Here is a 15,454-nt window from a genome sequence, read left to right as displayed (position 1 = left end):
CACCACACACTTAGTGATGACAGACTGACATTGGGGAATATAAAATCAACCTTTCAACATTTTTCACTTCACAATAACTTCTGCCCTGTGGAAACATTAAATTTACCATTTTTAATGTGTCCTTTATGCCACTAGCCTTGAATGCTCAACCTTAGCGTGGTGATTGGTCTGATGTTTGGCAGGAAATTCGAATTTAGGCAAAAAGGGGGAATGTGGTGCAGATCATAAAACCTTCATCATTGGTCGTGGACCTCTACCACAGCTCCCCCTAGGGTAGTTAACATAAGTCTGAGACCTAGTTGTGATATTTTCATGGGTCATTCTCTCACTGAGCTGGCACCATTTAATATTGAGTTGAGAAAGGGGAGGTCCAGGGAAAGTTTGAATGCTACTTGGCATTTATATTATCTATGGTCAGGAAGCAAACCCAGGTTATCAGATTGATAAAACAGCGCTCGCCACTGTGCCACCGCTCTCACAAAAGACATGCACGCACATAAACGTGCAAAACACAAGCTCACAAAAAACGTATAAACACACAAAGTAACGCCCTCTCCACGTGACAATGCAATAGCTCTCTCCGGGGTTGTGCACAGGACCTTTACTTCACGTACGTATGGAACAACTTCTTGCACTTACAAGTGGAGCAGGCGGTCACCACAATCCTCAACAACCCCCCCAGCACAGAGGAGAGCGGCGACGGTCCTGGGACAGAGGACGGAGTGGACGTCAGGAGGGAAAACGCCTCGGTAAAAAGTGTATGTATCTATTTCTCTGCGCTGACGAACCCCCAGCGTCGATGCAGCCTTCATTTGTTTAAGCAAACACCTGGCTACATGGCAACAGAGCCCAACAAATCAGCTGGCAAGCATTTCATCATGAATGATATTGCTGTCTTCCTGCAATCATCGTCATGGGCAAATGGTCACCTAGAAATAGTGGCTAGTAGGGTCCTAATGTAGGGTTATGGGATCTTGAGTATAATACAACTATGACATTTAGCTGATTGTCCACTAGGAACAATGGCAGCCATAACTCATGCAAATCCACCATACACTTTCACCTATAATGATCTGACAGTCATTTGAAAGTCATTCCAATTGGACAATTTTCTTTGTTTTTTATCTTTCCCCACAATTTTATTCCAATTGTGCTATTGGTATCACATTCTCAGATTAAGAATGTATTTGGAACTCTTGGCAGAGTAGTGCATTAACTGTTAGAAAACGGTCCTAGAAAGGAGATTATGCACATTGAATTTATTTTGCACCATACGTAGCCAACCGTGCTAATCGGAGGTGCGAAATACCATAGAACTGTTTCTGAAATCTCTTCAAGTGATTGCTTTTCCACACTAGGGGGGGCAGTTGAATTTAATCAAATTAAATGCAAACCAAATTTAATGTACTGGCCATTTGTGAGTGTGCCGAGACTGTCAACTCGCTATACTTGAGGAACCTAGTTTAGTCATGGACAGTTGACCAAATTTGAGGACATGTTCTCAGCAGTACCAGCACAATGCTCCAGCACTCTGACCTTTGAGCCACTCAATCGTATAATTCATTTCACGAGGAGTAGAAGCGTGCACACATGTACAAAAGACACCCACACACACATTTTACGTATGTTTAAATGTGACTTGTTCCACCTTTTCTGGTTATTATTAGACTATTTCATACATCGGAGCCCTTTAACATTAAACTTACTTGCTTCTAATCACTTTTGAAATGTCTTTCTGTCTCCTCAGCTTTTCCAAAGGTGTCAACTTGTACAAAGGATGCTCGGTGCGTGGGAGTCAAACGAAAAAGAACAGTACGTATTTTTGAGTTCTTTGATGCAGTTTCATTTTTCGTTGTAACGCTTAAACGATTGCGGAAACATTTTCTACATCTTGAGATAATAAATTGGCTGCATGCTCTTCGGCTGCCTACGTGAAATATAGAATGTTTATTTTCTTGTAAAATCAGGAAAGACTTGTTAGCTGTGTTTAGTTTATTCCATTAGAAAATGTGGTGATTAAGTCACATGCAGGTTATTATTTTTGTATGTTGAACTTTTGCACTGTATGTAACCATCATTGCTAATCGGAGGTGTGGGAAGGACAAACTACACACAAAAAGCAAAAATGTAGGCCCTGGTAGGAACTTTTATGACCTAAATCCACGTTTCAATGTGATGCAATTAAAATGTATTTTCAATAGTTTATGCAATTTCATGTTTTGAGTGTTTAGTGAAATTCCACATTCCTTTGATGATATGCAGTCTTGTTATATGATAAGCACTGTTCACTTCCCACCAAGTGATGCAGCCTCATCAGGCAGTGCTAAGTTAAATACCTCTGCTGTTACTGATAATATATTTGACCCTGGATTGAACCTGGTTCTTTTAATGATGGGGAGAGGCCCTGTATTTGGACCGACTTACTGAGCTGTACGTTTCTGCTACTAAGCGCTAATCAGGTTTTGATTGATCATGGCAGGGAGGAAGGTGGAAGGCGGAGGGGCTACATGGGCCACCTGACCAGGATAGCCAACGCTGTGGTGCAGAGCGCGGAGAAGGGACCCAATGCTCTTCTCATCAAGGAGCTGCTCACAGGTGAGGCTGAACCCATTATGGCTCAAACCATTGCTCCCAGTTTAGATAAACTTATGCAGAAGCTAATTCATTTTAGACGAATCTCGACTTAACACTGATTTCTTACATGTAATATTCAGATTGAATCGACACTTATCAGTAAAAGTCGCTCTTAAAAGGGATTAAAGAAATGACTGCAGGCATGGGGTAGGATTCTCAAGTCCGTAGGTGGCCATGTAGGCCTGACAGATCAACTCTGTATACATTTTTGCATTGGCCACTCCCAAGATGCAGTGATCTGCCAAGATTAATTGGCACTTTGCCAACTTGTGAGTCACCCGTGGCTTTTAACTGGCTGGTATTTAGCTATGCAACTTGGGAATATACATTTTATTCTAAAACATTAACAGCATTATCTTTATTGTTTCATGTGACAAACACTTCATTATTTTACTTTTGCGAATCCTTTTCTTCAATTAAAGGGTGGTTCTTTATCTGAATAATGGGATGATGTGTTACATAGGGTACAATAAAGTAATTGCAGTTTTGTGGAAACTAAAGGGGGGAAACATAATTAATGTAAAGAAGATCTGTCCCAAAACTGTATATTACTTTATAATGTCAATGTTAATTCCTGCTCAAATTAGCAAGGTGGTGAATGTGGAGGTTGATCATTGAGTCAGTGGTAGAAATTCCACATTTCCTCTGTGGATACTTATCATGAAGACAACCGCTCTTGAAAAATGGGAATTATTGTTACTTAAATGTGTTGAAATATATTAATGCAAATTATAACCTAAGAAACTATTTGGCTTGGATTGGAGCATCCACGACAATAACATGCAAGTATGTATTTGAAGTGCCAAATGAAGCACACTACGTGTGCAGGTCACATTGGTCTAGTGAAATGGTGACCAATACACCAAACACTGAGCCCATTATAATGTATCTCAACGGTCTCCAAAGCCATGACCCAAAAATTAGCTGGATTTGACTTGTAATTTGCAATAGACATAAAGCATACTAGCGCCATCTATTGGTGGTTATTGTTTTTTGATGTATGGAATTTTATATTGTTTGGGTCTTCCGGTAAAGCCAAGTAGATAGAAAAAATATTAAAAATAATAACAATATCACGACGTTTCGATCGCAACAAGCAAAGCTATCGCGTTAGCCGTTGGGAAAGAACCATCTGAGGACCCAATCAAAACCATCACCTTTTCCATACATAGCAGGGGTCACCAAAACTATTTCAAAATCATGAGCAAACACAAGATCCAGGTACGCTTTAACACAGTACATAAAATTCGTGATCTGATCCCATCTGTGAAGGATGTGATCCCCGACATCAAATTCCCCGGTGTCTACAAACTAAGCTGTGTCTGCGGCAGCAGTTACATTGGGGAAACTAAGCGACATGTCTCGGACCGAGTTCGTGAACATAAGGCAGATCTGAAACACGGTACGACCAATACCTCAGCCTTGGCTGATCATTATTTTAACACGGTGGGCACACATGAAATTTATTTTGCCAAGACGAAGGTACTCTGCAAGCCCACTGGCTATCAGCAAAGATTCGTTCATGAAGCCATCCAGACATATAAACACATACACAATTTCAACCGAGAAGATGGGTACAAATCATTGGAAGGACTTTATTAACCAGTTTAGGTCATAACTGGCTGTGATGTTCCTTTCCTACCTACCTATGTTAGCAGTTATTTTTGACTCTGAGATACATTCACTAACACAGCCACTGTTAGCTGTGTTAGTAAATGGTGGCTTGCCGTCCTTTTCCACCTCCATGTGGCGATGGCTCTTTCCTAGCTCTCTCCGAGCTTACATTTACAAGCATCTCTAAACCTTTGCAAACAGCTCTTTGATTGGGGTAGACCTACTGCCGGGCACGGAGACCTCTCCTACATTAACATTAGCTTCCCCGCTCCTTTCTAAACCTTTATATACAGCTCTTTGATTGGTTTAGACCTACTGCCGGGTACGGAGACCTCTCCTACATTAACATTAGCTTCCCCGCCCATCTCTAAACCTTTATATACAGCTCTTTGATTGGTTTAGACCTACTGTCGGGTACGGAGACCTCTCCTACATTAACATTAGCTTCCCCGCTCATCTCTAAACCTTTATAAACAGCCTGCCTCAGCAGCTTTCCCCCTCATTTTTCACCTGATGACGATTTCTTGTGTTGTGATCGAAACGTGATATTGTTTTTATTTTTGTTATTTTTTTCTATCTACGTGGCTTTGCTGAAAGACCCAAAGAATATGAATTCCTGCAGTCGCGAAAGCTTTAAGTCAAGATTTACAAAATTTGAGTCGGGGATTTTTATTTTTTTGCTTCAGCCATAATGAAAATTATTGTGTGCTTAGGTTGTTGTTGGTTCTGATTTGTCCTGAGATCCACAAAACATATTTTGTAATCCACCTATGGATCAAGATCCACGTATCGGCTACCACTGATCGAGTGGGTCGTTGTTGCTAGAAATGTTCTTACATTTGCACCAGTAGCATACGTTTCCTGACACGCCTCTTCTCCATATTCTTGGCGCAGAGCTTCCAGACGACTACAGGGAGCGGTGGGACGTGTTTGTGGGCAGCGCACTGGTGGACATCAACAAAAAGAACACAGTAGATTTGGTGAGGAGCCTCGTAAGTTGTGCGAATTATTGTTCCTATATTTTTTTTCCCCCCTCAACGCTTCTGCCAAGCTTGAACTTTTTCTGTCCTTAACTTTCCTGGAGTGTGGTTAGTCAACTGAAAAAACAAGTCTCTGCAGAGACTAATTCGGAGTGAAAGCCACGTTTATCTTGACAATTGATGGCTTTAATGTAGGAAACAAGCTGTGTTCATCCATGGAAATTGTCAAGGTGTACTTGTAATCTCGTCACTTGTAAAATGAGTCTTGTAAATGTTTTTTTTTCCACAATTGTCACTTTCAAGATCCAGGTGATTTATCTTTACTTGGTGCACACTTAGAGGGTGTAAGAGTCCAGTGACTTCTTGCTGATCCCTCTAATTGGTGATGACTTAGAATTTGCTGGCCAAGGGAGTTCTTGGATATGATATTGGCGGATCACATAAGGAGACCCCTGATGTGAGTGAGACACCAGCCAACAGGGAAATTAGCTCCCTGTAGATGGCTGTTTGAGTTTTCCGCCTTTTCAATGATTTATCCAGTCACTCCAGTTGATACAAGTTAAAAATATTTTTAAAGATATCGGCCAGACATCTGATGTCGAGGTTTTGAGACTCGAGAGGCTTTCTTGGCTAAATCGGTTTGTTTGCATTCTTTAAATTTGGAATTGCACCATGTGTAAAACTCAATAGTTACTTCATCATCTGCTTTTCTTATCAGCAGGGTTCAATATATCCAGCTGCTGTCTGTCGCTGGCAAAAACCTGTGCTGCATTATGTTGATTGTAGCCATGTAACAATTAATCCTGACACGATGATTAAATAAATTGTCATGATTCCGGGTTATTATTCGATGCAAAAATGTATTCCTGTTCGTCTTGTTGGTAATATTCATCTCCTATGTTTATTCTGTAAGCCTAAAGGTAACATGACTTAATTTGCATACTTTAACTTCCTTAATCGATTAAGCACCCGAGTCTGTGCCTCATCGTGAGGGCGAGAATATTTGTGCTTCATGAATTGTTACATGCCTACATGAATTCAACGATGCTCTTGCTTTTTGGAGAATCGTTTTTTCTTTTGACGCAAGTGGTACTTATCATAAAGGTACGAGCCATTTTTTGGGCTGCATCCTGCGGCAGCAAACAATGCCCTTAATAGAGGTTTTCTAGGGTTAGTGTGTAAATATCAATGTGTCGGTAAACCCGCCACCACCCGACACAGCCAATTAGTAAGGTTTGTCACGTAAACAGAACATGCCAATTACTTGCTCGTTCAGCACACCGTTGTTTTGGAGAATAAACCCACAACATTTACAATTCGAGTACGACGTTTCACCGGTAATTACAACCAGCCTCATCATTATGGATAATATGGGTCGTGATTATTGGTCGCGAAAGCCAAACAAAGCCCTAGTTACTTGACATTGTTGAACAGGTAAGTGATTCAGGGCTGAGCCTTGCGACATTGACGTTCATCAAAAGTTTGCTTTCAGCTCCAAGCCGACCGCGATCGTGCCTTTGGCATTTTATTGTGGGGTCGCTTCTGTGTTGACGCTGCGGCTGTGTGACGGTGGGTGTCGTCGGCGCAGGTGAGCCCCTACAACCAGCACTCGTCGAGCGAGGATGACGATGCAGACATCAAGGACATCGGATTCCCCCCGGACGCCTCCCTGCAGCAGGTATACGCGTCCGACCGGCAGGCAGCATCACGCCACGCAGCCAGCAAACATTGCAGCACCGGCATTTAGCTCGTGAACGTTGTTTGTCATCATCATCATACCTTGGTGATTATGGTTGTCATCACTTCGATCGCCACACCATTATCATGTTCACCGCAGTTGAATCCATGATTATTACCTTCACTGTCATAATTCTAATTTATCATTGCCATTTGCATTATTATTATCATCGTCATTTTGCTAAAAATTATTAAACGAAATATAATTGTGACTCACTGTAATTGTCACACTTTGAATAATTTGCATTGCTCTCAAATGGCCGTTCCACATTGTTGTTACCATCCTTATGGTAACCATCATTACCATCAACATAGTTATGTCATCATCATTGTGTTCTATTTTTGTTAGAATAGTTATTGCTATAATCATAATCTTGCCTTTCAATAATTGGTAGTATTTTCACCATTATCACAATCATAATTTTTATTGTTTAGTGTAGGCATCACTGAATGTCATCTCCCATCAGCATAATTACTGTATTTTCATTAATCATCAGCCATTTATATTTAATTTTACCAGTTGCCAGAACAATGTCTCATAGCACCACAGCACACATCATAACATCACGTATTTTTATGAGTATTGCTGTTGGTACAAACTGAAAACACCTCTTGTCATCGTCATTGACACTTTTATAACAAAAACAATATTCTGATGTATATTCTGAGTAAACAGAAATATTTTTACTTTAAATTACGCTTGAAGGAATGCAATGAAGAAACAGGCATTTGGTTAAAATTTTGGTGTTTTTGGTTCAGCTTGTTTTAGCATATTTTCAGCTTCGCTGTTCGGCAACATCCGAATTGATTTGGTGGCATTTCTTTTTGAGCGATTTGGGGCATCTTTGAATGAGACGATGTGCTTTTTTTTAGACACTTTCAAAAATTTATGGATTTTATCTGATAACTTTGTTTTCTCGCTATGAAGCCAATTCACAGGTGAAAGTAGTGTATCTGCATGCCGACAGTCTTTATGCACATACATTGAGGCCGAAAAGTAAAGCTCACTGTGTGACAAGTAACATCATGGCCTAGTCAAGTGGCCTGTTCCACCAGTCATGTAATAGCACGTTGGAAAAATTACGCCATTTCGCCGGCTGGCAAAATCCAACATTGCCCGCTTGCTTTTTGCATTTGTTTACGAGCGCGCTTTGTTTTGCATTTTTCAAAAGCAACCCTTTTTGTGTTGTTTTTTTTTTCCTTCTGTTGTTGTTTGTTGCCGTTGGCCTTTTTCTTTCTTTAAATCTGGCCGTCGCTCATTTGTCGGGCGATGCCAGGCCTTCTCTGATTATCAGATGCAACAAATGACGTCCAATTTTGTTGACCAGTTTGGCTTCAGTGATGAGGAGTTCGCCGAACAGGAAGACAATGTGAAGTAAGTGGCTTCTCGCGTCCCGCGCTTGCCGCTCCGGAGTTCATATTTACGTGTTGTCACCGGGCAATGGAACGTAGTGGGAACGCTAGTTAAACCTATTTTGTAGCACAAAGTTAAAACGAAGAGCACTTAACTCGGATCCCTAACCCTGCAGAAAATCATTTAAAAATGCATTGTGTTTTTACACAGTGCTGTTCATGATCTCGAGCTGGGCGGTGCTGGAGTTAAAACACTCGACTCACTGTCATAAGTTCCCGGTTGAGGTTTGACTAAGTGTATTATGCCTCGGGTCTAAAAATGAGTGCCACTCTTGTGAGAAATCAAGTGGTGGAAGTGCTATTTAAGTATTGTTCATTTTTTTTCTAGGGGTAGTCTCTTATTTTGGATGTATGTTGGAGGGTGGCTTTATTTACACATTGAAATAAATACAATTTTACAATCGGTTAATAATATTAACACATTATGGTCTCTCTGGGTCAGGACATTGTCCGCTATTGGTTTATAGTCAATAAACATTGGTCATTCTGGTTGGAGATTGACCAACCATGAGAATGTGGAGTTTCCACTGTCATCTCATGGCCATTGACAGATGAACCTCGCTTTTGACAGATGAACCCCACCTCATTGCTATTTTGATTCGGGAGAAAACTGACCTTTATTAATTTGCATTACCAATAGGTGTTTGTCAGGATGAGACAAAGTATGCACTAGTGTTTAACAAGGCACGAGAAAAGGACGACCTGACCCATTTAATTATTACATTTAATGTTCTGGAATATGCTTGTAATATAATAATTTCAATATGTATATTTTAGATGCAGTGTTGGCCTATACATTTAAAATAGGTGTTTAATATTGAAGCAGTGTTATTCCATTCTCTCGTGATTTTATTGTGATATAAGCTGGTGCTCCAAGCATACATCTACAAACCCACGTGCACATTTTTCTAAAAGTGTTATACACGAGGTAAAGTATGAAAGTATAAAGGCACGTGTGTTAGAAGGCTGATGTGAAACTGTTTCAGTTTTGCTTGCTGTGCGTAATTTTCATTTACCTTCCGCTTGTCTGTTTCAGCGCTTCCTTTGATAGAGTATCTGAAATAAATTTTGCTATAAATGCAAACGACGAAAGCGTAAGTAACTCGCTCACAGGACACGCTGCACCTATGCCCTTTGCGAGTCCACTTGAATGCGACGACTGAACGCCACCGCTTTTTCTTGTTCAAGAATCGTCTCGTGTCAAAACATGGCCCCACCTTATAACGTCAAGTTAATTTAGACTTGGTGTTTTGCCCGACTCCGGTCAGGCGAAATCTAGCACTGTTCCTTCTCACATGTGAGGCCCCATATATTTTAATGGGTAAGTAATGCGAATTATGCCCTTGCCAGGTTTGTTCTCTATCGTTCAGATTTAGGAACCATTGGTACAGTTTTCATAATCTGTGGTATACGGTCTTTCAGGAAGCAATATTAACATCACTTTTATTGGTACAAATAACTTTAGAGATCTCTTTCCTTGAGTAGGTTACATTGAAGGACTTCATCACCTGAGGAATAATGCACTATACCTGTTCCCATTTGCAGTGCTGTAAATGCTTTAAGTAATGCAGAAAGGTGACAATATGGAATAGTGCTTGACTCACAATCAGAAGGCTGGTTGTATGTAGGTATGTTGAACTTGTGCACCGTACGCAGCCAACCGTGCTAATTGGAGGTGGTTGAGGGTGCACCCTGCATTCGATAGAATGAGCACAACTTTGTGTGAAGTCAATATTGGTCATCATATGTCGATGGTAGACCTTTCCATGGGAAAGTGGAATTTTCATCCCTGTCTCATTGCCACCAATGATGAGTTCTGCCCAAAGCTTTCTGAAGTAGGGAAATATTTTGTCCTTGATGAAAATAAATGAATTACTCGCATTTCACCTATGTAGCTCTGTCTTATCCATTTGTGAAATAAAACATTTGTCTCTGCGTTTTTTAGGGACGGATTAAACATTGAGTATATCCAGTTCCATTCTTATTTAGTCATGCTGCTAAATATACCATTGGAAATTCCACATTCCCTTGGTGGGGGACACCATCCATTTTTCCCATCGGACAATTCCTGTGGTCTTTCCACAAATTGGTGATGCAATTTAAATTGTCCCTGGAAGGATGATTGGCACAGTTCAGACCGTCAATCGAGCGCTTTGATCACCGATCCATTGTTAGGGAGTAGCCTCGGATATCCACGAGTGTGGGTGAGGATTTGGGGTTGGCATTGAGGGTTGGGCGGAGAGCTGTGTGGTGTGGCCTGCGTACGCTCTGCGAGTGCCACGTCCTAATTGTGGGCTGCCCTCCCCCCGTGGTTGTGCCTGCAGCAAAACGCGGCGCTGTTTGAGGCCTGCTGCAATGAGCGCATCCAGCAGTTTGACGACGAGAGTGGCGCGGACGAGGAGGACATCTGGGAGGAGAAGCAGATCACCTATGCCACCAACGTCAAAGTCCGGCAGAGGTGACGCAACGTGGACCCTCGCGACGACGGCACACTGCCCCCTAGCTCATGAGCGCTTTTGATTTATCGGTTGCCGCCTTGTTCTCTAATTTCTGTGCTCCCATTTGCTTGGTTTGATTATCCTAACACCATCACCAATTACTTTTTTTTCTGAATTTATAACGGTTGTCTGCTGTTAGAAATAGCTGTTGTGCATATGGCTGTGTGAAACACTTTTAAAACTTGGTTGATGAGAAACCAGCAGCCCGCACGTCCTTTCCGGCTCTCCAGCGAGCAAGCCTTTTTTCTCATATAGTCTGATAATTATTAATAGCACTATCAATCCACTGCTCGGTGAAGGATGCAGATGTCCTCGTGCAGAAATGCACTAGCACTTGGGAGCATGGCACGAGCCAGAAAGGAATCCACCCAGTTCATCCAGCCAGAAAACTTTTCCAATATAGTATGAAAGGCTTGTGAAATTACAGCCAAGCACATCATTATGGCAGCCCAATGACCCGCTGAGACTTTAGTGCCCAACTTTTTAATACTTCAGTGCAGTGATGTCACTTGATGAAGTGCATTATGTCGATGTTAATTAAATGAAGCTTCATTTGTGTGGGCAACCTGAGACGCACAACATAGTTATGTACTGATGGGATAAAGTTGTTAGTTTTTTTAAAGTAGGTATCTTTACAAGCATTGGGTAATAACTGCTTCTATGGTGAGAGGGCCATTCTCTTCATAGGATGACATGCAACAAGAAAAAGTGAGCACATCTGCATAATAACAACTTGGCATCTGTTTGGATCGCAAGATTATTATTTAGGGGACTGTGAGAGGGTGTTTTTCGCATCATGTAAATCCTGGAACTGTTATTACCAGTAATATGTTGCATAATTAGCATGGAAAGCAGATGAATGTAATGGAAGAAGTGAAGTTTGCAGGAGACGATTTACACAAGCATGTATTCTGGTTGCGACTTAAATGATTTATTTCCTGGTGATGTCAGTGATTTAGAAAAGTACATAGTTGTTAAATGCTTCAGATTTATCAGGCAAACAAATATTAACAACTTAACTCTGAAAGATAACACGTAATTTGTGGCATAACTAGAAGCAGTCGAGAAATTTAAAATTATATTTTTTGCTTGATCCGGATGTAATCTACTGCACTCGCCAATTGGGCAGATGAGTGGTTGGTTTCCTGCATATTCCAACAATGTCCAATTTATTGAATGGTTCTATCATCAGTGTATGTTGACAATCATGTATGGTACATTGGCAGTGCTTCTGGCAAATTTTGAAATTAAACCTCTGGAACATTTTTATTTCAAAACGTGTATTTTGTTTAATACTAAATAACAGCACTGTTTTTGTACTGTGTTCGCCTTTTGATATTCTCGGGTTTGACACTGGTGAGCTCAGCCCTAAAGAGGCTGTCTCTGGTGTAGGCCAATCAGTTTCCAAGACAATGCATATATTATCAGAGCATGTTTGTTTGCATGTTCACCACAAAGTACGTGTGGTTAATCCAGACTTGATTCCTTGCAAAAGGTTTCTGTTTAGTGTTTGAACATCCTAACTTCTGTTTTATTGCCAGAAAGGGTTAAACCTATTATATTTTCATACTTTGATACTGGCAAAAAGTTCCCATTTTTGTGTATTTTGTTGCCTGTTCTTTGGTTCCACGGCGTGCTTTGAAAAATGTAGCTTGCGTACAAAATCATTGCAGGAGCAGAAATTGCTTTCTTTGAATCAAGGTTAGCTGCAGGGTTATGGATCAAACCATCTGTTTTGTGTTGTCTGCTCTAATTGTTTTTATTCGGGCCGATGACCAACTTGGCTAGAATTTAAATTCTACATTAAAGTTCATTCCACAAGCAATGAAATACATTCCCTATTTATTCCAGCGCAGTTTGACTGAATAACCCCAAGGAAGCAGCCTTGGCATGTTGATATTTGTGTCGATTGCCCTGCGACCATGTGCAGCACGGATTTCATTGCGAGCAATTGGGAAGCACGCGTTGCAAATGAGTGTGCCCGAACCCAGTGCACGCAGAATGTTTCAGCACACGGCTATGTTGTTTCCAAGGGGGGCAAGTTTCTTGAACGTATCACATGTGCAGACCATGTCTTCAGCATTACAGCTCGTTTTTTTTAAGTTACGCATGGTAGTTTTGGACGTGGCTTGCAATTTTTTGCCGTCCTTAATTCATATTTGTGTTAAGTTAGTTTAAGTTACGTAATTTATTACGTGTATTCCCACCACGTAGAAATATGCCAGATTATGGTGCTGGCAACACAATCTCCCACGAATTGCTTTAATAGGTGCTCACTAATAGCACTCCCCAACACCTATGTCTAAAGTGGGGGATGGAATCTGTTTTGTGTCCTCCACCACCGGGGCCGCTGTCCTACAGACTCCTCCCCCTGTCTTTTATTGATGGTCAGGTTTGGTGTGTTGTATTCGACCAGCAATACGGGCAAAACGTCGGGCGATAGTGGGGGCAGCGAAGAGAGCACAGACTCGGAGGAGGACGTGGAGGAGGAGGACGTGAGCGTCAAGCCCTGCCGACACTCGGCCAACAACAACAACGCAGAAGACCGAATGGATGTCGACGGTGCTGACGGTGGGTAGTGCTTGATGCGTTCGATTTGTGTCGATACACAATTTAGCAGTTGGCTGGACAGCTCCGGGGATCTCAATGGGCTGTGTGAAAGCACTTGCACACAACTGGTGAATAATAAGAATAATGTAATTTATGAATAAAACCCTTGAGTCATTTTACTTTTTCACAAGGGCCTTGTTTGGACAGTTCCGTTTTTATGAAGTAATCTGCTTGTGGGATGAAGCTGCAGTACCTATAGAAGATCCACACATACAAGGGGATAACATTCACGTTCCACACAGATAGGTTCACGAAACTTAATGGTGTACTGCTATCTCCTAACTACCCAACAGGCAAACAAGTTTGGAAGTCTGACAACCTAAGTGATTTGCTAGTACATTCATCAAAAGTGCACCACCAAGCTTGGCATGATGCTGGATTGAAGCCCTGTGCCTGCGTGACACTGTCAGGCACTAAGTGAGGTTCTGGGTTCTATCCCTGAAGTTGCTTCTTGTTCAGTGTATCAGGAGGTTAATATTTATCGTGTGCACTGAACCAGTTCTTGTATGATCCTATGTTTAAACTCTAGGGCTTACTGTTTTACTGGGGAAGCTCATAATGGCTATGAATGAGTCGGTCACTGAGATTGCTGGAATTAGCATCTTTCTCGCTCACTTTCAGAGGAAGCTTATCGCTGTGACAGCATTGAGTCGGCATTAATATGTCCCATAAAATGTGAGCATGCAGTTTATCACAGTGGCTCCTAGCACCTGGCTTGTTATTTACTTTTAAAATTGTATCGGCAAAGTGAAGCCGCCTAATGCTTCTTCAGGACTGCAGCATTGCTTACTTCCATGTTCACCGGTGGAAGGATTTGACGCTTACGTGATTACTTAGATTTCCTCTTTCACTTTCGTAGGGTGTAGAGGCTGACATTTTTATTACTCTACAGGTTTTAGAGCTTGATTATGACAAAAGCAGCATGAAAAGTAACTTTTGATCTTTGAATACAGTTGCCAAGATGCTTGCAATGTCATTGCAAGATAGAAAATGTCATTGCCTTAAAGGTTTGAAAGACAACATGGTAGATGTAATCGGGAAGAGGATGGAGGGACGGGTGACCATGACAGCCATTGGAGTGGCACCCAGAGGTCAGCTACCAAGAGGGAAAGACATGATGATGATGATGAGACTTGTAGAGAACCTTGGAGGTTCATTGTCAAAAGTGTAACAGCCATAGCCTCTGTAAGATGGAAGTCAATGATGGCGAGGTGTGGTGGCATCAACAGCACTGCCTGTGATAACCGGTTGACTGTAATCTTGTCTCCCATCGCAGCTTCAGGCCCCGGATGGACAGCGCGATTTGATGACGTGGCAATGGACACGGGGGGTGGGGCATCTGCCGACGGTGACTTGGCAGGACGGGCGGGTGACAGCAGCAGCACCAGCAGCAGCTCCAGTTCGTCTCCAGCTGTAGTGGACACAGGCTCCAGTCTGTGGGAGAATGCAGGGGGCAGCCCTGGACCTGGGCAGCAGGGCCTCAGCTGGGCTGATTTTCCCGACACCAAACCCAAAACCTCCAGGTGCCCCCTCCCTCCTTTCTTTGCTGCCCGATATTAGAGCTCTGTGAACAGCAAAAATGAAACGTGGACAAAAAGTGAAAAGGTCATACTTGCTGTAAATGTAAAAAATATATTCTTAAACGATTTGATTACTTGTTCAGATTCGAGGATACGATTTGGCTTATTTTGCCCTTGTGATATTTAATCTTTAGTTGTATGACTCTATGGTATAAAGTTATAAATATGTATGCACTGGAAATTAACTTGTACACCTTATTTGATGCATGTATTGTAAGTGTATTAATACACTTTAACTGATGAATCATTATAACCCTAATGCTTGACAAGGGTTAAAAAAGAAGACTGTTAGGTGATGGCACACAGCTCCTCTCCCTTGTTGCTAATCAAATGTACCAAGAAGCCCATATTAATAACCCTGGCCCTGGTGCATAACCAGCCTTTTCAG

General features: G+C 41.7%; 1 protein-coding gene across 13 annotated transcripts in view; it reads left to right on the top strand.

The window, feature by feature from the left end:
• The window catches only part of LOC116945523 (serine/threonine-protein phosphatase 6 regulatory subunit 3-like), a 61,970-nt gene that overhangs the window by 28,502 nt on the left and 18,014 nt on the right, over window positions 1-15,454 (top strand). For 7 of the 13 annotated variants that reach the window (XM_032959880.2, XM_032959874.2, XM_032959873.2 and 4 more), the window contains exons 10-19: window positions 597-758; window positions 1,748-1,812; window positions 2,480-2,595; window positions 5,143-5,240; window positions 6,817-6,906; window positions 8,243-8,340; window positions 9,415-9,472; window positions 10,703-10,836; window positions 13,269-13,447; window positions 14,763-15,009. In XM_032959880.2, coding sequence (XP_032815771.2) covers window positions 597-758; window positions 1,748-1,812; window positions 2,480-2,595; window positions 5,143-5,240; window positions 6,817-6,906; window positions 8,243-8,340; window positions 9,415-9,472; window positions 10,703-10,836; window positions 13,269-13,447; window positions 14,763-15,009 — 1,247 coding nt within the window. The remainder of the gene's footprint in view (window positions 1-596; window positions 759-1,747; window positions 1,813-2,479; window positions 2,596-5,142; window positions 5,241-6,816; window positions 6,907-8,242; window positions 8,341-9,414; window positions 9,473-10,702; window positions 10,837-13,268; window positions 13,448-14,762; window positions 15,010-15,454) is intronic. The other 6 variants (XM_032959877.2, XM_032959885.2, XM_032959876.2 and 3 more) reach the window with 5 other exon arrangements.

This window comes from Petromyzon marinus, chromosome 24 (assembly GCF_048934315.1).
Source record: "Petromyzon marinus isolate PM22_M1 ecotype Great Lakes invasive population chromosome 24, UKy_Petmar_22M1.pri1.0, whole genome shotgun sequence".
Lineage (NCBI taxonomy): Eukaryota > Metazoa > Chordata > Hyperoartia > Petromyzontiformes > Petromyzontidae > Petromyzon > Petromyzon marinus.
This window is presented reverse-complemented; position numbering and strand designations above follow the sequence as displayed.